The following is a 23,555-nucleotide window of genomic DNA, read 5'->3' as shown; positions in this document are numbered from 1 at the left end:
TATTTATTAAATTGTGGGTTTGAAAAGTGGAGATGTTGCCTATAGCAACTAATCAGATTCTAGCTGTCATTTTGTAGAATGCACTAAATGCGAGAGAATCTGATTTGTTGCTGTAAGGAACATCTCCACTTTTTCATACCCAGTTTAGTAAATATACCCCATGGTCTCTTCTGATAAGAATTTGTATGATACAAGCACCTGAAGTATACATCCATTGTATCTAGCAACTTGCCTTGGGCTACTTACACACTGTCATTAACCCTCTATTTATAATGCACTTCAAATGCATGAAAAACAAAAGTCCCTGTACTGAATAAGATATTCATCTTTACATTTAACTTGGGCTGCAGTGAGTTTAAATCTAAATGTTCCATTTCAGTGCATCATTGCAGCTGAAGATCCCATGTCACTGCAAATAAGAGCATATACGTAGGAGTTTGGCCTAAAACACAAATTAAACAGTAGTGTATATGTAGTCTTGAATAGAAATCATTTGCACCTGTTGAAATAGAACTTGCATGATGGAACAGAATAATCCCTTTTACATGATTCTACAATATAATTCCTGTCGTATATAATTATGATCCCTGTAATAGAACACCAGTGAGTGATTCAAATCGGAGCATTAGAATGACTGGTTTATTAAAAACAAGTCTGGAAATGATGTTGCCTACACCTGGCCAATACCACATACTAGCCAGTCTTCCTCACTTATGGGAAGCTATTCCCAGCACTGAATATGGAATGTTGTGTAGTCCCTTCTAATATTTTCTAAGCAATTTTTTTTTTCATTGTCCACTGGACACTACAACCAGCTATAAAATAGGAAACTATTGTTTTAGAATGATGATAAATGTTCTCCTTGACAGCTGCAAGGATTCAGAAGGTCAGAATGAGAAAATGGGCTGAATGAGAACAGGAAGATGAAAGTAGAACTGTGTATTAGGAGAGCAGTTTATTCCACAAATCAATGTTCTGTATCTGTCAAGGCTACACAGCTGCAATACAATAGGCTTTGTCTCTTTGCCATGATTAGAATTCAGCTCATCTGTTGAAAAGTCCCAATGCTACACCCAAAATGACGATGTTTTTAGTCCTGTGTCACCTGCCTTGTTTACATGTAATCCTGTTGATGCTGCATGTCACTGGTGCAAGTGAGCAGGTTCCGAGATCTTCCTTTCTGTGGCACCTCTGTTTCACTTATGCCGGCCTGTAGTAGAGAGATGGTCAGAAAGAGTTCACAGGCAATGTCTGCAATCTATTAAATTTATGAACATTTTAGTTTGCAATTCCCCTCATCCAGACGCTCACTAAACAGCTAGTGTTCTAGGTCTACATCTAACCATATTTTGTTTTGTGGTGTTATTCCTGGAGAAGTCCATTCTTTACCCTCTGTTTAGTACTGCTGATCATGCTTTTTTAGAGCACAGCCCACAGTGTTTTGGTAGCCAAGCCAAAATGCAACACTGTCCCAATGTTCTGTTACCATTATTTTCTCTATCCAGACTACCAGATAATATCCTTAAATATCAAAGAATTTAGGTACATTTTCACAAGACCTTTGTGTAACACAATGTTTTTGTTTTCACTAGTATAAATACATAGGGCTGCTTATGGAATTTCTCAAACTTATGTGAGAGCACAGCTATCCAAGGAACCTTGACAATTCTCCCATAGCGTCACTTTACTTTAATGATGGTCTTGTTGGTCAGGGGGAGTATACCACTAAGGTTCAGATCACGGGCATGAGATTCCTGTTCTTCGTGGGGAAAATAACACTACTAAGTGCACAAGGTTAACCCATTTTGGTCTAAGGCTTTCGTGGTTGTTATAACTGTTATTACAAATTGTTATAATTCAGATTCAGTTGTTTAAAACTTCTTTGTTGTTGAGGCTTTAGATCATGGATATGTGACTGATCACATTTTTAAGAAAGTGATTTTTCACTTGTAGAGATTTTTCCTTTCTAGGCTCTAGGCCAGGGGTGGGCAAACCTGTCCTCAAGGGCCATATCCAGTTCATGTTTTTAGGATTTCTTTAATCATGTACAGCTGAGTTAATCTATTTGGCTGGGTCAGTAATTATCCCACCTGTTTCTACAGACAGAAATCCTAAAAACATGAACTGGATATGGCCCTTGAGGACAGGTTTGCCCACCCCTGCTCTAGGCTCCATTTGCTCAGGCCAATTAATGGAGAGGTGCCAATGTTTCCTATAAATGAAGCAGTCTCGAAATGAGGGTTAAAGTTTAATGTATGGACGATGTGGGCTCTATGCCCACTGCCTATCTGTGGTAATGTACAAGCATAAACATTGGAAAAATGCAGCGTTGCCATGGGTGTGGAAAGAGTCAGTGTGCCACTACCTTTAAAGAGAATGGTCACACAGATCTACATTTTCCTTTTATATATTGCCTTGTGTATATGATTCATCAGTGGTACCTTCATGATTCCATTTGCCCACCAGAGAACATTTCATAGAGCATGTTTCCTAAGCGCTAGGCTTTTTATGGCCTGGTCTCCAGCATTGAAATCCTGCTGTTTGGTGCAAGCCTGGATAACCTTATTCTTTTACAAATTCAGTATTTAACATATGGTTAGATTGCACATGTTGTAGGGAACAGTGCTGGTGGACCCTGTACAAATAGCCCTTTCACTTATATATTAAGCTAGCCCTATATAAGTAAGCAGATCCTTGTTAGGAACTATTACAGATACACAAGAGGGCAAACTGGTGCAATGACACTGACAGTTTATCAGAATTTCAAGGCTGAATACAGCACTGTCACTGATGGAGGCTGACTGATCAATATATAATCTCCAGCACAATACGCTATAATGAAGTTTCCTACTAAGGTTTATCACTGCTCAGAAATGACAAGAACCATATTCACTATATTACCTATCTGTCATCACCTAAGTCCTCTCTACTTTGCACTTAGTGCCAACTAAAGATCCCTTAGCATGGTGGCTAAGTGGTTAGCACTTCTGCCTTACATCACTGGGGTCATGAGTTCAATTCCCGACCATGGCCTTATCTGTGAGGAGTTTGTATGTTCTCCCCGTGTTTGCGTGGGTTTCCTCCGGGTGCTCCGGTTTCCTCCCACAATCCAAAAACATACTAGTAGGTTAATTGGCTGCTAGCAAAATTGACCCTAGTCTGTGTGTGTGTCTATCTGTGTGTCTCGTGTGTATTTGTGTCTTAGGGAATTTAGACTGTAAGCCCCAATGGGGCAGGGACTGATGTGAGTGAGTTCTCTGTACAGCGCTGCGGAATTAGTGGCGCTATATAAATAAATAGTAATGATGATGCCCTTTTTTGGCTGCTGAAAGCAATTTGAGTCCACACAAGAACTAGGGGTGTGCACCGGGCACTTTAAGTGTTTTGTGTTTTGGGTTCTGATTAGCTTGAGGTTTTGGGTTCTGATTTGTTTTGCCAAAACACCCGACGAAAGGTTTTGGTTCTGATTTAGGGTTCTGATTTATTTTTAAAAAAGCATAAAAAGTGCTAAAATCTAGTTTTTTGTTTGTTTTTCACTCCTACGCTATTGTTAACCGCAATAACATTCAATAACAATCATTTCCACTAATTTCCAGTCTATTTGGAACACCTCACAATATTGTTTTTAGTCCAAAACGGTGGACCGAGGTAGCTTTCTGGACTGCGTAGTGGAGTGGACCCGGTACCCAATTTGGTACCGGGGCCACAATATATCACCCTCAACTGGTCTGAATTCCACTGCACAGCTGCCTGCTCCTACATCCTCTGCAGCATATACAGGGTGTAGTTCTAACGCGTCAATACCTCTTGTTTTTGACGATGACAGGCCATTTTCATTAATTTTGGATTTGGCCCCAACATTGAATGTAGTTTAATATCTGATACGCATCTATCTGGACTGCGTAGTGGAGTGGCCCCGGTACCCAATTTGGTACCGGGGCCACAATATAAAACCCTCAAATGGTCTGAATTCCACTGCACATAGTAATAGAAATGGCAGTTATTCTTTTTTTGAAATACAGAAAGAAAGAACATAGTAATAGAAATGGCAGTTCCTCTTTTTTTGAACTACACAAACAATGAACGTAGTAATAGAAGTGGCAGTTCCTCTTTTTGGGAACTTAACAAGAATTAGAGCATTTTTTTTATTCAGAAATGATGAGTCTCTATTAGAGTGTAATGCCCCTTAAAACGCCTTTAAATAAAATAGTGCGTATTCTAGGAGACCCTGTTTATATATTTAAATTGTTTCTGCAAAAATATGCATGATGATCACTGTACAGAGATCTGTAATAGAGCAGCGATTAAAGTGGCCTGATTAAAGGTCATGTAAGATCTTAAAGCACTCACAATTATATAGATACTGTATTCTCATTAAAGATGCTGCCTAACGTGTATAAAAGTTGGCACTTATATAGCGCTTGCTTCACTGGGTGATGTGAGCAAGCGGAGTGTGTTAATATGGAGAGACCCTATCTAAACATTAATATGATAGAACAAATAGCAGCGCTGTATACGCTGTGTGTAGGTAAGGTAGGGATCTCAAATACCATGACACTCTGTTTAGCCTAATCCCTGACAATGTAATATCACGGAAAGCCTATTTGATTATCAAGGCCAATGGCTAGCTTCTGCTAAATCAGACAGAGTATGCAGCGCACATCTACCACCAACATAGCTGTGCCGGTGACATGGCCTGCAGGAATATCTCTGATGGAGATAGAACTAGGCCTCAAAGAGCACATAATGCCAAAAAAAAGAGTTGCAAGATGGTATTGTCCTTGGGCCCTCCCACCCACCCTGATGTTGTTGAAATAGGACATGCACACTTTAACAAACCAATCATTTCAGCGACAGGGCCTACCAAACTACTGTGGCTGAAATGATTGGTTTGTTTGGGCTCCCACACCAAAAAAGCTATTCATCTCTCCCTGTACAAACTAAACTGGCTCTACTGAGGCAAGATGTCGTCCTCATCCTCTGATTCCTGGCCCCCTTCAGTGTGTACCTCCTCATCCTCACACATTATCAATTCATCCCCACTGGACTCCACAACCACAGGTCCCTCTGTATTATCTGGAGGGCAGTGCTGTACTTGATTGAGGAATTGATAATTCATTTTTATGAACATCATTTTTTCAACGTTCTGAGGAAGCAACCTCCTTCGCCGCTCACTGACCAGGTTCCCCGCTGCACTAAAAACTCTTTCCGAGTACACACTGGAGGGGGGACAACTCAGGTAAAATAGAGCCAGTTTGTACAGGGGCTTCCAAACTGCCTTTTTTTTCCTGCGAGTAACAATATGGACTGTCTGACATGTCTATTTGGATGGTGTCAGCAAAATAATCCTCCACCATTTTTTCAATTGTGACAGCATCCAATGCAGCGAGAGTAGACATGTCTGCAATGGTTGGCAGGTCCTTCAGTCCGGACCAGATGTTCTCAGCATCCCCGTCAGCGGGTCTTTGAGGAAAACTGAGCTTTTTCCTCGCAGCCACAGGTGTGGAAGAAAATGAAGGAGGAGCTGGTGGCATGTCACGGTCCTCTTCAGAGGACAATCTCCTGACCAGCAGGTCTTTGCACCGCTGTAGACTTGTGTGTGCCGGAAACAGAGACACAACATACGCTTTAAACCGAGGATCCAGCACGGTGGCCAGAATGTATTCCTCTTACTTTAAAAGACTGACCACCCTCGAATCCTGGCAAAGCGTACAAAGGGCTTCATCCACAAGAGCTACATGCTTTGTGGAATCGCAATGGTTTACCAGCTCCTCCCTCACTTTCTCCAGCTGCTTCTGCAACAGCCTGATCAGGGGAATCACCTGACTCAAGCTGGCAGTGTCGGAACTGACTTCTCGTGTGGCAAGTTCAAACGGCTGCAGAACTTTGCACAACACGGAAATCAGTCTCCAGTGTGCTTGACTCAGGCGCATTCCCACGCCTTTTCCTATGTTGTAGGTGGCTGTGTAGGCTTGAATGGCCTTTTGCTGATCCTCCATCCTCTGCAGCATATAGAGGGTGGAGTTCCAGCGCGTCACAACCTCTTGTTTGAGGTGATGGCAGGGCAGGTTCAGACTTTTTTGATGTTGCTCGAGTCTACGGTAGGCACTGGCAGAATGCCTAAAGTGTCCAGCAATTTTGCGGGCCACCGCAAGCATCTCCTGCACACCCCTGTCACTCTTCAGGTAATGCTGCACCACCAAATTAATGGTGTGGGCAAAACATGGGACGTGCTGGAAATTGCCCATATGTAATGCCCGCACAATGTTACTGGCGTTGTCTGACACCACAAATCCCCAGGAGAGTCTAAGTGTGGTAAGCCACTGGGAGATGTTTTCCCTCAGTTTCTCTAAGAGGTTGTCAGCGTTGTGCCTCTTATTAAAACCTGTGATACACAATGTTGCCTGCCTTGGCATGAGCAGCCGTTGTGGAGATGCTGCTACTGATGCAGTTGCTGCGGAAGGCGATGCATCTACCCAGTGGGCTGTCACAGTCATATAGTCCTTCATTTGGCCTGAACCACTTGTCCACATTTCCGTGGTTAAGTGGACAGTGGGTACAACCGCATTTTTCAGAGCACTGAGGACACTTGTTTGTACTTCTCTGTACATCTTTGGTATCGCCTGCCTAGTGAAGTGGAGTCTCGACGGGATTTGGTACCGGGGACACAATACCTCCATCAACCGTCTAAATCCAACTCCACTGATGGCGGACACCGGACGCACGTCTAACACCAACATTGCTGTTATTGACGCAGTTATCCGCTTTGCCATAGGATGACTAGTGTCGTACTTGGTGCTCATGGCAAACGATTGTTGGACGGTCAACTGTTTGGTGAAAGACGTAGCGTTCTTACGACTTCCCCTCTGGGAAGATGACCGACTACCAGCAGCAACAGCAGCTGCGGCAGTAGTAGGCGTACCGCTGCAGGATTCCTCAGATGAATCCCGTATTGAAGAGGACTCAGTCTGGCTGGTGACATGGCCTGCAGGACTAAATCTGATGGAGATCGTGGAGGAAGTTGACGAGGAGGGTGTTGGTGGTGTATATCCAACAGGACCAAGGGATTTAGGTGTCCCTGGACTGCTGACGGTCCTAGCCCCAGTTCCTGAACTAATCACTGAACTATGAAGGTTATTCAGGTGACGTATAAGGGAGGATGTTCCTAGGTGGCCAAGATCCTTACCCCTGCTTATTTGAGCTTTACATAAGCTACATATGGCCATACATTTGTTATCCGGATTGGGGTAAAAATAACTCCAGACAGAAGAGGTGCATTTCTTGGTCTTCTGACCAGGCATGACGATGGGCTTTTTCATCCCATGGACATCCACTTTTTCCCCCCCTGGTGCCTCATTTAAAATAACCACATCAGCATCCTCCTCGTCAAGTTCCTCCACAACGCCAGCTACATCAATAGCCTCTTTGACACCTTGATTATCCAAATCTGGATCTACACTGTGGGTCATCCTTCCAGCATATGCAGAGGGTGTGCTGCAAATGGTGGATGGAGTCACCTCTTCCCATACAGTGATGGGAAGGTCAGGCTTCGCAACCACCAACACCCTTGGACTCGCCTTGGGGATTTGTGATGTCATCTGTTTAGAAGGCAGAGTTGTTTGCTGTGTTGTTGCTGACAGCATAACTCTTTTAAACTTTTTGGAAGGGGGGGGGGGGGAGGAGGGCTTAGATCCGTGGGTGAAGCTGAACCACTAGTCCTGAACACGGGCCAGGGCCTAAGCCGTTCCTTGCCACTCCGTGTCGTAAATGGCATATTGGCAAGTTTACGTTTCTCCTCAGATGTTTTCAATTTTCTTTTTATGCTAATTTTAGTGAACTTTGGGTTTTTGGATTTTACATGCCCTCTAGGAGATTGGGCATCGCCCTTGCCAGACGACGTTGATGGCATTTCATCGTCTATGTCATGACTAGTGGCAGCAGCTTCAGCATTAGGAGGAGGAAGTGGGTGTTGATCTTTCCCTACTTTATCCTCCAAATTTTTGTACTCCATTATATGCAGCACAAGAGAGCGTACCCCTAAACCACACACACTCGGCAAAGCCTTTACAAATTATCTGCGGCACAGGAGAGTACCACTGGACTGGAGTTATACAGCAGTACCTAGTATTTTTAAAATAATTTTTTTATATTTTTTTACAATTATATTTGGATAATTTTTTTATAATTTTTTAATTTATTTTTTAGCAGAACAGAGCACAGGACACAGGCAGCACCACTGGACTCAGCAGGACAGAGCACAGGACACAGGCAGCACCACTGGACTCAGCAGGACAGAGCACTGGACTCAGCACCACTGGACTCAGCAGGACAGAGCACTGGACTCAGCACCACTGGACTCAGCAGGACAGAGCACTGGACAACGCACCACTGGACTCAGCAGGACAGAGCACAGGACACAGGCAGCACCACTGGACTCAGCAGGACAGAGCACTGGACTCAGCACCACTGGACTCAGCAGGACAGAGCACTGGACTCAGCACCACTGGACTCAGCAGGACAGAGCACTGGACAACGCACCACTGGACTCAGCAGGACAGAGCACAGGACACAGGCAGCACCACTGGACTCAGCAGGACAGAGCACTGGACTCAGCACCACTGGACTCAGCAGGACAGAGCACTGGACTCAGCACCACTGGACTCAGCAGGACAGAGCACTGGACAACGCACCACTGGACTCAGCAGGACAGAGCACAAGACACAGGCAGCACCACTGGACTCAGCAGAACAGGACACAGGCAGCACCACTGGACTCAGCAGGACAGAGCACAGGACACAGGCAGCACCACTGGACTCAGCAGGACAGAGCACTGGACTCAGCAGGACAGAGCACTGGACAAAGCACAAAAGTACCACTAATATTAAAACAAGGACAGGAGCTCCCTAACTGCAACCTCTCTCACGAGTGATCGCAGCCAGAATGAAGATGGCGGCCGCTAGCGCTGAATTTATGACATCCGAGTCTCGCGAGATCCGACGCGAGACTTGGATGTCATAGCCTCGGTTTGGCTCCGTTTGGCGCCCGGAAGTTCCCGAACAGTGCTCGGATCCAGTCGGAACGGCACTGTTCGGGTGGGCTCGGATTTCGGAAAACCGAGCCCACTCATCTCTAACAAGAATGCACACTCTTTTGTATCACTGTATCTTTCTAAACGGATAGTATTGTCATCTAAGATATGCAAGATCAATGGAGTCCTTACACACTTGACCAATTACTGACCCTATAAGTTGCCAAGTCAGATAACCAACTGCGTATATTTTGTAGATTATTAGTCGGACAGGCATTTTATCACAAGGATGTAATGGCAAAGAATCAAAAAGTGACAGGAAACCTTTTACCTTTCCACTTATGACAATGCAGCTTGTCAATTCACTAGACATTCGTAACATTACTGAGGCGTGAGACACTTGTGCCTCATACCTAAGTGATTTTGCTAGTTACAAATAAATTTATAGGATGATTATTGGTTCTGCCCACAAAACGTCTGCCTCTAGGGTGTGTAGGTCCATTTTAAAGGCTTATTTAATAATAATATACTGCTAATAGCCCCAAAAGGCTATAACCCATGTCAACCAATCCAATGTTAGCTTCAGTCCCGTGTAGGTTACAGTGACAAAAAAAATAATATTACATTAGTCGTTGGGTCTCTGATGCCTCAGCCTAGCTCCTCAGAGACGGGGGTCAGAAAGCAGAGTGACCACTTTCTGCCAGCTTATACTTACAGGTAACTCTGCTTGAACAGCAGGTGATTGGATTTTTCATTGACATGATAGAGAGGGAATGGATCAAATCCACCAATGAAATCAACTGAAAGAAATAAATTCCCAAAATAAAAGCAAAACCAATGAAATGGGCATGTAGGAAGCATGGGAAGATGTGCAAAATAGATTGACTATGAGAATATGTAGACAAAGGCATAGAGGGATGTGTTGGTAATGGACATGAAGGGTAGATGTGCAAATCAATAACATACAGACAAAACGCAAAATCAAGTAGATGAGAGGGGGAACATGAACAAATTAAGGACAAAAGGCCATGGAGGGGATGAGAATGAGGCCTGTAAGGATGGGGAGCAAGAAGACACAGGGTATGTTGAGAGAGAAGTTGGAAAGGAACACAAGAAACATGACAGAGTGTGCAGGAAGAAAATGGAAGACAGGGGGGTGAGAGTCAAAAGGATTATGGTGAAAGGGAATGGCAAATATAGAAATGAGACCACAGGCCATGAATGAGAGGGACAAAAGCAGCGATTTTTAGGATGGTAGACCAGAAAAGTACAGAGCGTTTATAGGAAAAGTTTTAGAGAACATGAGGACATGGAAGAGAGGAACAAGGTAAGATATTGTAAAGCGCTACGGAATTTGCTGGAGCTATATAAAAAAATGTTGATGATGATGATGTTGACGATGAAGATATTCTAGTATGCAATAATAGATATGGACAGAAGAGAGGGGGAAGGGGGTAATGTGTGTGTGTGTGTGTATAAAAGAGAGATTCAGGAAAACATTAATATGTGAAAGAGACATCATAGGATGGCATACCAGAGAGAGAATAAGGAGATAGGAGGTGAGGGGTAGGGTATATAAGGTTGAGAAATTCAGGAGAACATGACGATGTGGAGGATAGGAATAAGAGGAGAGATTCTCTGATGACATACTGGAGAAACATAAAGAGGAGAAGGACACAGGGGATAAATTCAGGAGAATTATAAAGACATTGAAGAGGAACAGGAGGAGATAAAAACACATAATGGAGATGGATAGCACAGACAAAAGGAGATGCTGGGTGTATATATAGGAGAGATTAAAGAGTACATGGGGCCATGGAGGAAAGGAACAAGAGGAGAGATTCTAAGATGACATGCTGGAGAAAAACAGATGAGACAAGAGGAGAGGGGTTGATGAAACAAAATAGAATAAGTATGTTTTCAATTTTCTTTAAACCTTTCACCTCTGGAGTGACAAGTAAACAATAACATGTCTGTGTAACAAGAACAGCTCTGAGAATACAAAGCACATATACAGTATATGAGAGAGGGCAGCTCTGTCACTGTCAATTCTTAATTATGTCATTCCTGCTTGGCACCAGTGTAGCAGGAGGGGGAGGGAGTTACTCATTAGAGGTTTCTGTCTGTACTGCTGTTATCTTTTCTCTGCAAGGATCAGTATTAATAAGAAGCAAGATGTGTCTGAGTGATGTGGAGGACAATAGTGGGTCTATAGCAACTTTCTTAACCTTGATTTCAACCGAGTATGAGTGCTGTTAGACTGTGTGTATGCACTGCGTGCAAATAGTTAACAGCTTGAGTCACATGAGTGACCCAGATTTCCACTGATAATCAGTTACTGTACTGTAAGGGGGGTAGATGGGTATTGTATTATAGCAGTGGAGAGGAGATCACTTGTGGAGGTTGAGTGCAAATAAATGAACATGGGTGGACTACACAGAAGCTGATGGTAGTTAGTGTTAATGTGAGGGGGGCTGGAAGTTGGTGGTTGTGAAGAATTGAATTACAGGGGGTTTGAGTAGGGATGGTGAGAGGTGATTTTAGTAGGGAGTTGAGAAGGCTGATGGCTGACAAGTGCATGGAAGGTTGAGTAATTCGCAGAGGGCTAATGGCTGAGATGTGTAGGAATGCTGGAGAGGTCATGAGTTATGGTATAGAGAGGTGGCATGAAGGGCAGGTAAACAGCTAAGTGACTAAAGAGAAAAGGGATACAGAGGTGTTAATGAAACATTTTCACACTTGGTAAAACTTTGTACATTGGTTTAATCATCAGAATGGTGGATATATGATATCCAGTACATGCTTTACACACACACACACACACACACACACACACACACGCGCGCGCGCTACACAGCACGCACAGTGACATGGTAATAGTCATTTTCCTGCTTACAGGAGAATTTTGTTTAGCAGGAAATTGACACTTTTCTAGATAATTGGTGATTGGATGTCCACCACAGCGTCTCAATCAATTGCTCTGGACGCAAAGTTGTGAAAAGTACTAGCATTCATTATTCTCCTGCTTGCAGTGACAGGAAAGTGGCCATTGCCAAGCTGGTGAGAAGGGATGTAAGGAGTAGTTAAGCAAGTTGATTATCTATAGCAGGGAGAGTGCATGGGAGTTAAAGGAGGCAATAGTTTAGGGGAAGCAAGAAGGATGGTGGATGAGAGGAGGAGGATAAAAAAAAGAGTTAAGTGGAAGCGGGTTACATAAGAATGGTAGAGGTTACATGGAGGGCATGAAAAAAAAAAGGCTGTGATACAGGAGAGATGAGAGTGTACAGCATTGATTTTGTATGCACTTCACTGAGGCTGAGAATCTGTAGCAGTAACGTTGTCCCAACACATTCAGTTCCAGTGAAATCAGTGAGAATAGTTGACATTATGCGCGGATACTACTCTGTTTAAAAGCAGAGACCAGTGTTAAGTATATACTCACAGCTGTCCTCTTCTTCTGTGAACACGCTGGTTACGTAACAGGCGTACACAAACCCGAGGAGCTGAAAGAGAGCATAGAGGTGAGTACACTCCCAATATACACAATAATCTGTTCATGGAATATACACTTCATCTATCGGATACATAGATTGGCTACTATCAAAATTGACCCTAATCTCTGTCTGTGTGTGTGTGATTAGGGAATTTAGACTGTAAGCTCCAATGGGGCAGGGACTGATGTGAGTGAGTTCTCTCTACAGCGCTGCGGAATCAGTGGCGCTATATAAATAAATGGTGATGATGATGATAAATTGGAGAGAAGATATATAATTATATCTAGTTCATGGACAGTGGCAGCAATGGGGAAATAAACACACTCTGGAGATCAGGTTAATATTAGCTTACTACATAAAGTGTCTCAGTGATTATACTAATTCCCAGTGAATTAATAGGCTGTATCCTTATGAATGTTGTTTCAGGCCACAAGATGGCTGCATACACTCTATGTAGGTAATGGGTACACTGTAAAGAAGTTTTCCACCACCAGATGACTTTAATGTGCATGCCATCCTGCAACTGGTGTTAAATACATTGTATTATCTTTCTGGCTTCCTCCTGTGATCTTCACTCATGTCTTTATACTATCATGTAGTATGATTTATTTGTATGGCCCATAGATGCAGTTATATCCAGTAGATAGCCTAGTGTCTTATCCATGAGCAACAAAAAGGAACAAATCTGCTTGCTGATAAAAAGACCAGGCTGAAAAGCAAAATAGAAAGCGAGAAAGTTGCTAGAGGGTATATACAAGTCAGCGCATTAATGTCGTCATGGTAAATCTCATCCATTCACTCTTATGGCACAGTGCCCCCAAGTGGACAAATTCTCTTGTCAAACAATGTAAAATAGTTATAAGTCTTGGTCAAATAAATATCTCTCAGAGATGTGAGGACCACTATTTTGTTCATCGAGAAGAGTTCAGCAAAAGTCAATTCTATAGTTTAAAAAAACTTACTGATCTTTCTGTATAATGTCTTCTAATGATTTGTATGATGAATTGGTAATTTCCTTTTGTTGTATTGCTTTTCAGTATTGGATATACGAGGTATGTCTATTAAATAACGAGACTGTGATTCTACCTAGTAAACAAAGCAGTCAGAACCGGTTATAACTGTATACGTAGTAACCTTGAACTTGTCTGAACCTGCATGACAAGCTGCAACACTCTATGACGTTCAGTTGATTGTGAGTCGCCATTTAGTTTGGTTGTGTTTTCTGTAGAGTGACGAAAAAATGCTAAGTTTAAAAGTTGAACAACGTGTCAATTTGAATTTTTTAGTAAAATTGCACAAAACACCAACAAAATGTTTTCAAATGCTTACTACAGCCTATGGGAATGACTGCCTGTCTTGTGCGCGTGTGTTTGAGTGGCACAAAAGATTTAGCGAGGGACGTGAGAATGTCGAAGATGATGAACGCCCTGGATGACCTTGCACTTCAAGAACAGAAGAAAATGTAGAAAAAAATCAGTCAGATTGTTCGAAAAGACCGCCGACTCAGTGTTCGAATGATAGCTGAATCCATGAACATTGACAAAGACATTGTATGGAAAATTTTGCGCGAGTATCTTAAAATGACGAAACTTTGTGCAAAGATGGTCCCAAGGGTTTTCACACCAGAGCAAAAAGAACTTTGCAAGGAATGTTGTGTTGACATTCTGCAGCAACTTGACACAGATCCAAACCTGTTTCATAAAGTAATCACTTGTGATGAGACCTGGATCTTCCAGTCCGATCTTGAAACCAAAAGACAGTCAATGCACTGGAAAACACCGTCATCACCAAGAATGAAAAAAGCTCATCAAAGCAAGTCAAAATTCAAAGCAATGCTCATTGTTTTTTTTCGATATCAAGCGTCTAATTTTGGAGGAAGGGTTCCAGAAGGCACAACAGTTAATCAGCATTATTATAAGGAAGTTTTGCAAAAGCTGAGAGAAAGAGTCAGAAAGAAACAGCCGCAACTGTGGAAAAATGGTTTCTTTCTTCACCAGGACAATGCGCCTGCTCACACAACACTTTCTGTGAAGCAGTTTTTGACCGACAAACACATTACTACACTTGAACATTGTCAGGCACCGTCCCTGCTGATCCCCTGTCAGTCTGGGACGGACGCCTTCCTTCTTCCGGCCTCAGCGCTTGTTGCTTAGCAACACTCGCGCTGCGGCTTCCGTTTGAGTGGCCTGTCGGGCACATGCGCCCTGTCTTGTCCCGTGACGCTACTTTCCCCGCAGGATTCCCCGCCTTTGGCTCCTCCAATAACCAGCGAACTTGCCCTATTTAAACCTGGCTCTGGCGCCATTAGGGTGCCAGAGTAACAGGTTATATACCTAGTGTTCTTGGTTCTCCTGCTCCTGATTGTGCTCCCAGCGTTCCTGCTATATTGTTGTGACCCGGCTTGGCGACTACTCCTTCTTCTGTGTGACCCGTTTGTACTGTGACCTCGGCTTGGCGACTACTCTCTTGGATTCTCCCTGGTACCGTTTATTCCTGATTGGCTCGACCCGGACCGTCTGACCCTTCTACACTACACTGGCAACTAGGTAGTAGGACCACGACCTGCGTACCCTGTGCAGCGAAGTCCAAACCTCCTTGCGGGGGTCCCTGGCGAATACCAGGGGTACGTTAGACTCCACACCTATTAGTTTAGTAGTGCTAATACCGGTTAGTGTCCTGCTATTGTTATCCTCAAAAGGCTAACGGCCTGACAAACATCCTCCATATTCGCCCAATTTAGCACCTTGCGATTTTTATCTTTTTGAAAAATTAAATCAGTGCTTAAAAGGACACGTTTTGAGTGAGTTGATGCTGTAAAGAAGAAAAAGGCAGATATGTTGAAACAAGTGACAGAATTTGATTTGCTCCATGTCTTCGACCAGTGGAAAACAAGACTACAGCGATATATTAGTGCAAATGGGGAGTATATTGAAGGGGACAAACATTAAATTTGTAATACCGATAAATAAAGATGAGTTATTTAATCAGTCTCGTTAATTAATAGACATACCTGGTATGTATGTAGTATAATTTAGTGCTAATAATTGTTGATGAAATTCAACATGTTGTCATTAGTACAACCTAAAAAATATGCAGTGTAAGCCTGGCCAAGCCCCAGGAATTCCAGACCAGGCACAGCTGGATCTCAGCATGACAGGGGCTGGCAGAGGAATGTTTTGGTGTCAGGGGGTGTCAGGGAGGGGAGAGGGTGGGAGTATGTGGTGCAGACACATTGTCCATATAAAAGGTCATAAAACACCATGGGTTGTTTGCTGAGCAATAACCAGAAACGCTTGTATTGGAGTGTAAAAGTAGAATTCTCCTAACATTCCACCCCTTTCTAAATGTTAGCAATGTAAATGATATATATCTAGTTATTTTTATGGCAATGTTTCATATTATCACATTATCATTCAAGGCAAAAGTAAAACACTGAGCAAAGTATTATTACCAAACAGTCACTTCTACCTAGAAGCTCATTGTGGTGTTTTTGTATGTAACTCTAATAAAATGCCTGCCAGACATTTGGATGAAACCCTCTCCAGTCGTTCACTCATTTGCAATTTTAGGACAAAAGGTTCTTTGTTTGGCAAATGTTGTATTACTGGTTTTAACAAAAAACAGTAATTTAAACACCTTTTAGTATGTAAAAATGTGTTTATAATGGTCATTTTCTCAAAAAGTTGCCTTTTTATGTTCATATTGTTTTTATATTTGTAGCTAGAAAACATTTTACAAATCAATTTTATTAAACATTTTTTTTTAAAGATAATTTTATCTCTAATGATACTTTTTAAAATCAAGTTGTGTTTTAGAGTGAAATTTAAAATATTAAAGGTGTGGGTTACATACAAAATGGTGTGGTCCCTGTGCCCAAAGGCTACACCTTAATGGATTTTGAAGTACAGTTCAAACATGATGTTAAATGACCAGAAAACACAAATAAACAGTGCTTCACTAAGAAGTATTGTTTGGGAATCATGGTTTCCCCACACTAACCCTTACAGCCATGTAAGTGAGTGCTTACACAGCATAAGGTGTAACGTGCCTGTGGACAGTAGTATAGTGCACTACAAATATGGACTCCTGTACCAGTATAATAGCAGCTACCTGCGGTTCTGAAACAGTAGACTGCAGCAGGGTCTCATTCCCTGCCCCTCCTCCACTCTAGGGACTCGAATAGCAGCAACCAATTTATGCTATCAGCTATGCACTGATTAAATACAAATATAGCCATTTTGTTTCTCTGTCTCCTTTTAATAGCACTGTACCTACTAGTTGTCTTTGATTCTAAATCTCATATACCTTTTTGAAAAGTACTTTTTTGGAGAATATAAAGCTTGCACACTTGTCTTGTAATTGGAAATGTAGATTATGTAATACAAATGACTGCACTAAATGCAATGAATATGCCTCTTCTGCAGGGAAGTGTACTGCAAATCAGGCCATTAAACCTAAAATAGCTGTTGACCTAATATGTTAAGATACATGACTTTGTATGTAACATAAAATTTCCTCACTGTAAGCTACTGCCATTGTTAAACATTGGGATGTATATTTACTAAACTGCAGGTTTGAAAAAGTGGAGATGTTGCATATATCAAACATTTAATATCTAAATTATCTCAGATATCCATAGTACTGATAAGATGATGAAATTATTCTATATATGTGTGGATGATAGTTGTAGCTCTTTTATGTAGAGCAACTTACCTGTTACATTTATTAGTATTTTAAAGCACAAAGAAAGCCTAGCTTACTAGCCCTCTATTAAAATTGTAGCAGAAGTAAGCCATTTCTTTTTATTTATTAAAAGTGTGTTTTAAGTATGGAACTAATCCTAGAATTAGCAGTGTTTCTGGGGTGCAATCCAATCCTATAAATGACATTTGGTATGAGATCACGCATCTTTCCATTCGGCATACAGCAGGCCAAGCCAGGGAGGTGTCCCCGGAAGAGGTGCAGGGAGGGAGCAAGCTGACACACAAAGGCAGGGAACACATGGGAGGGAACAGAGGTGTACAGACAAAGGCAGCCATTCTAGGTCATCAGCTTGTGAATAATTCAGCAGGTCGATTTAGAAAGACAGAACAAAGAGTTTAAGAATGGAAAGATTTAATAATTAGTAACCACTTGTAACAAAACAAACAGGTCTATATAGATAGATATTTAGGAGGAGATATACCAGGATTACATGATATAGTGTGTAGAGAGATGTTTAGACTGTGTTTAATAATAGGGGATAGGACCAGGGATCACAATTGCCTCCTCCTATCCCATTAATGCACCTGCTCTCTCAGGCTGCGTATATTAGATGCTTGTGATGCACCTGTGGTTCATTCAGCTTGATCTGCTTGGATGAAAAATTAATGCAGCATCAAAGTAATATAGAATACTATGTGTACATTGGGGGACATGCATTGGAAAAAGGTACTGTAATACATTGCAAGCAGAATCTAACTGGTATTGTTCTGGTAAACATCAGAAAATTACATGGGTTACATCAACATTTTCCTGTGCATCGGTTTTCATACTGCACACACTATGTATTTCTGCACAGGGATTGCCTATTCCAAATCTGGTTGAGGTTGTGTTCACCATGTGACTGGTCACAGCTCACATGGGGCAGAGCACAGGCCACTTTCTGTGTGTATGCAGCTTCAGAAGTTTACAGAAAATCACATCCTATTTAATACCATAATCCTATTTCATTTTATTTTAGAGTTGGAGATCTCTACAAAAAAGGTCTTAAATGGCACAGTGAATAGCTAACAATATGTTTAATATACTGCAACACAATTTTGTATTATTTGATTTTATTAACAAGTGAAATGCCCACAGAAGTGTTTCATCTGTTTTCCTATATAAGGATGTATGACTTGAAGTTGAGAGTTATATCTGCAAATAATCATTTTCCCCCTGCTGTTTTATATCTTAACAAATTAAAACATATCAGCTTCTCTGTTTTCTAGTGTAGCAACATTGTTTTAACAAAGTCAAAAAATAACCGGAATTGTGGCTGCCTGTCAAATTCTATTGTACACGCATTTGCGTTCTGAACAGAGCCCACGTGGAAGGAAACGGCGATGAATATTTAACAGCCCTAAGAACCATTCATCCCTATGGTGACGTACATCATCTGTCTCCACAGCCAATCAGTGAAAATCAGACATCACAGCAAAATGGAATGACTAAAAAAGGGCTAGTCCCACGTCTCATGTTTTCTGATGACAGCCCTGAATATCAGTGACTTGTATAGCTGCATCTAATAAACTCTAATAAACAGACTCCCTGAAGGAGTCTAGTTGTTCTTCTGCCTGCTGGCAATCCTTACACCCTAGGTTCTCAAACAGTAGTATATGTACCTCAAGGTAGAGCCATAACTAGAATTTTAGTGTCTGGGGCAAGAAAGAAAACTGACACCCCCTAGCCCTCAACTGTAACCAAATTACACTAAAATATTAATTTTCCTGTGCCCCCCTTCAGCTGTGTGCCCTGGGCAGTTACCATACCTGTCTGAAGGGGTATCTCAGGTGGCTTCAATAGGTACTTCAAATAGTTAAATATAACTCAAAATAGAATTACACTTTTTGGTATATAATAAAACATACACAACTTGTAAGAGGGGGTATTTTTTTTAAAAAAACTATTTAAATGCATAAAGAGTGGACAGCACGATGGCTTTTTGGTTAGCACTTCTGCCTGTCAGCACTGGGGTCATGAGTTCGATTCCCAACCATGGCCTTATCTGTGTGGAGTTTGTATGTTCTCCCCGTGTTTGCGTGGGTTTCCTCTGGGTACTCCGGTTTCCTCATTCAAAACACATCATCCCACACCACAGCACCAGAAGCTGCCAATCGCCAATGGCTGTTTAATATTGGTTGCTGTTAATGTTTCTACTTTACAGTACCCACACTCACTTTCCCCTCTAACAGTTACAAATATTTTCTTGCTACTTTATGTATGAAATGTTGCTCACACAGGACTATTTTTACCTTATGTTTTATGTCAGTGCATGTAATTTGTTTATATCATGATCCCCACGATGTATAACGCTGCATAATGTCAGTGCTTTATAAATAAAGGATAATAATTATAGTACTAAACATGAACGATGGGGAATGCTGAAGGTAAAAGTAATGAACTTGAGGGGCTTGTAGCACTATACAGAGGACACTGGAGGACTGTAAGCATGGCAGGGGGTAATGAGCCACAGATATTGGTTAGTTATAGTGGTGCAGGACTTGGAGGTGGAGAAGGGTCAGTGTAGACTTACCGCCAGCAGTATCTGTGTGGCGCTGTGTAACACCTCGATGTATTGGTATTCTATGGCACATCCAATCACTGAGACATAAGAGTGGCTCTCTAGTCCAACCATGCCGGACACCGGGGCCTCTTTTCTCACACAGCCAGGTCCATGCTCACTCCACCAAGACTGATGCTGAGACACGTGAAATGTGAGAACGTCGCTGTCCTGTAAAGGGGAATAACAGCTGATCTCACTGACTTCCACTTTATTCCGAATTTGTTTATTATATTGTTATATAAGAATGTAAGCACCGTGCTATAACTATATATTCTGTACAATATACATACAAATTGATATTTACTCTCCAATAAATTGATTTTTGCAGGCCTGTAATGACAGTACACAAAATATACACAATCTGACTAATTAGACTTTATAACAATGAGATGTGTACAGATAATGCTGCATATCTTCAGCGGTCAGGTCTACTCACCTGCCTCTCTACTACACTGTAATGTGATATATTTTATAGCACTTTATAGAGAAACATAGAGCTATAACATGACATGAAATATAGCATAGTATAGTGTATGAGAGAGGCAGGACGTGAAAACATGGGTAGAGCGAGGGGTCGAGCAGTGTACACAGTTGGTACACCTCTCAATAAGCACCATATATGTACATACAAATAATAAAATAAAGAGGAGCTACTGGGTGGGTTTTAAAGTATTGGAGAACAGAAAACATTCTACTTTATCACATTGGAGGCAGGCATTTTTTGGGATTGATCCATTGTTAATGAGTCAGTGATGTCACTGGTTCTTAACCAATTGATAAGCAGCAGTCTAATGAATGGCTGAACCAGCCTGTGAAATGGCTGCTTCCACTGTGTGTAGGTGACAGGTTTACTTTTAGTTTCTGCTGATTGTTCCACTTCCACCCACACTATAGTGGAAAGTCAAAGGCAGAAAAATACATAGCATCACATATCTGCATAGAAGTACAGTTAGTATCCTGTTGGTATTCTGGACCTAACTAATGATCAGTAAATACACATCTTAACTTCAGCCACTGGGCTCACACACAGGGGCGCTTTTCCTGCATTTATCTTACATTCACTCTGAACTACGTTTACAGCTTAATTAAAGATCATTAAATAAAGTGCAGACCGTACGCACAAGATTTGAAGTTTGAAAACACTGGATGCAAAATGGACACAAGACAATTAGAGTTGCTGCATTATGTCCATCCAATGTTCATTGTGAATACACGTGTGTACTGTTCACACATTCTTCAGAAGTGTCAACACTATTTGTGGTGCATTGACGAAGAACACAGCTCAGTGTAAATATACCTACATTAAGAGAATATCTTTTATTATTTATTCCAGTTTCATGGTTATTTAAATGTAAAGCATTCTCTATCTATCTATTCTTTATCTGACTGCTTAGGTTTTCTTCCCTACTTCTTGTACAACATGTCCAATCCACTAGCTTCCAAGAGATACAAATTTACCTACCATCCTAAAAAGAATATAAAAATTAGCATGAAAGGATAATTACCCAAGTACACCACCATCCACACATATGTACTTATGAGCTATAGTAATAGAATGCATAATGACCTTGGTATCTAGTGTATTGATAGGCTGAATATTAGTACAACTGACAAAATGCCATTGTTTGAGTACCACTTAAGAGGTCTTAAATCAGTAAGAAGCAAGTAAAATATTGTGTTTCTGTGTTAGGCCCCTTAAGGTAACATATACAAACATCTTCACTGATACAGTGGAATATGTGGGACTCTTATACAATCTAGGACCCTCTTAGACCCTTTGTCCAGATGCAGCGTGTGGGGCTGTAGAGAGCTCAGTGACAGCTGGGGAAATAATGGTTTTCCAAAAACAGCAGATGGGAGCAGTTTGGCATCGGAAACTAAGAGCAGTCTGTTATATGAAACCCTGCTTATACACATAGAGGGAGCATGTCTGTAAATTACTTGTTATATTTTTCACTGTAAGGTAGTTAATAAATTAGTGCATTAGAATAAATATTACCTTAGACAAATCACCCACTTCCAGGTAGAAACATATGAGGAAAACATTCCAGGTCACCCATACTGCAGCCCAGATTGCATACTGGCAGAAACAGAAAAAAAACGGTTATGTCACAATGTTCTATGTAACATTAGGTCATTGAATTTCTAAAATGATTTTTTAATGCAAGCACTTATCTTTCTTCTACGTTGTTATGTATACCAGACATGCACACCATATTTAATAAACTCTGCGTTATAACTTTAGAACATTTACTTAGGTTAACATGTGCACCCTCGGATTTCAGCCCCATGGAACTCATGGAATTTACACTTGGTACTTGTCTGCACAGTGTAAGTGGCGAGTTCCTGTCGCACAAATGCTGGTATGAACTATGCAGTAGGGTATACATTTGGCATTTACACTGCTTGCTATGTCACATCACCAGGGCTTAATGCGCAGTGTGGCTGATTAAGCTTTGGAAATCACTGCTTCATCTACTTCTCATATACCTTGTCTCTGGACAGTTTTCTTGTTTTATTACAAAGTCCCTGGTCACTGACGATGGCTAAAAACTTATTGTACTGTACTAGGAGAGTTAATAGATTCTGTAGGAGAATGCAAATGGTTGTTTAGCTTAACACTAGCATTTTTCACTTATCTCAACAGTAATGAATATCATCTATTTCTCTCCCTTTCTGCACTGGTGTAAACCATGCCGACTGAATGTTTCTGTGAGTCAGAACTGCAAACAAAAGAGCAGCACACTACTCTCAGTTAGAATACAGGCAAGAACAAAGCAAAGACAAAGGGGTAAATTTATTAAGCTGCGAGTTTCCGGCGGGTTTGAAAAGTTGAAATGTTGCCTATAGCAACCAATCAGATTCTTAGTTATCATTTATTTAGTACATTGTACAAAATGACAGCTAGAATCTGATTGTTTGCTATAGGCAATATCTCCACTTTTCAAACCCGTCGGAAACTCGCAGCTTAATAAATTTACCCCAAAGACTTTTTCATTTAAATTAATATTTTTCCTATGCTTTGTTAGAATGTATAAATTAGACAGAAATCTTGTAATTAATTCAAATGAAACATCATTAGAAATTATTTTAAACAGAAAGCATTAATTACTCATGTTTCCATCTTTCAAACTGCCATTTATCATCATCATCATTTATTTATATAGCGCCACTAATTCCGCAGCGCTGTGCAGAGAACTCACTCACATAAGTCCCTGCCCCATTGGAGCTTACAGTCTAAATTCCCTAACATACACACAGAAAGAGAGACTAGGGTCAATTTGATAGCAGCCAATTAACCTACCAGTATGTTTTTGGAGTGTGGGAGGAAACCGGAGCACCCGGAGGAAACCCACGCAAACACGGGGAGAACATACAGACTCCACACAGAGAAAGCCATGGTCAGGAATTGAACTCATGACCCCATTTAAACATGCATGTTGTGGCCAGGAGACCTCTGAATGAATACAACAGGTTGGCGGTATTAACACCACACAACAATGCTCAACCACATGGGACTTACATGGCTTCACTTATAAATGGTTGAGACACAGCGCAAAATACCCAATAGTGGTGCTGCACACCTCTTTGCTGGGGTTACAAAGCCAGATCATGGCGTTTGAAGAGCAGCAAAGTACAGACTAGACACAGCTGTGCACCTATTTTGCAATAAAATTATATTTTGTGGGCCTAGATTACTGAAATTAGATAAAGGAGTAAAGAGAGG

General features: G+C 41.5%; 1 protein-coding gene across 3 annotated transcripts in view; it reads right to left on the bottom strand.

Moving 5' to 3' along the window:
- Positions 1 to 617: 617 nt before the first annotated feature.
- NKAIN4 (sodium/potassium transporting ATPase interacting 4) overlaps positions 618 to 23,555 on the bottom strand; it is a 62,155-nt gene continuing 39,217 nt past the window's right edge. Inside the window, exons 3-7 of one of the 3 annotated variants that reach the window (XM_075176712.1) lie at positions 21,828 to 21,908; positions 19,799 to 19,996; positions 12,471 to 12,531; positions 9,744 to 9,828; positions 618 to 1,210 (exon numbers count right to left, since the gene is read on the bottom strand). In XM_075176712.1, coding sequence (XP_075032813.1) covers positions 1,201 to 1,210; positions 9,744 to 9,828; positions 12,471 to 12,531; positions 19,799 to 19,996; positions 21,828 to 21,908 — 435 coding nt within the window. In that variant the 3' untranslated portion in view covers positions 618 to 1,200. Of the gene's footprint in view, positions 1,211 to 9,739; positions 9,829 to 12,470; positions 12,532 to 19,798; positions 19,997 to 21,827; positions 21,909 to 23,555 lie in introns of those variants that run through there. The other 2 variants (XM_075176714.1, XM_075176713.1) reach the window with 2 other exon arrangements.

The sequence above is a fragment of the Mixophyes fleayi genome, chromosome 6 (assembly GCF_038048845.1).
Source record: "Mixophyes fleayi isolate aMixFle1 chromosome 6, aMixFle1.hap1, whole genome shotgun sequence".
In the NCBI taxonomy this organism is placed as follows: Eukaryota; Metazoa; Chordata; class Amphibia; order Anura; family Limnodynastidae; genus Mixophyes; species Mixophyes fleayi.
Note: the sequence above shows the minus strand (reverse complement) of the source record. Positions and strands in the feature narration are given on the sequence as shown.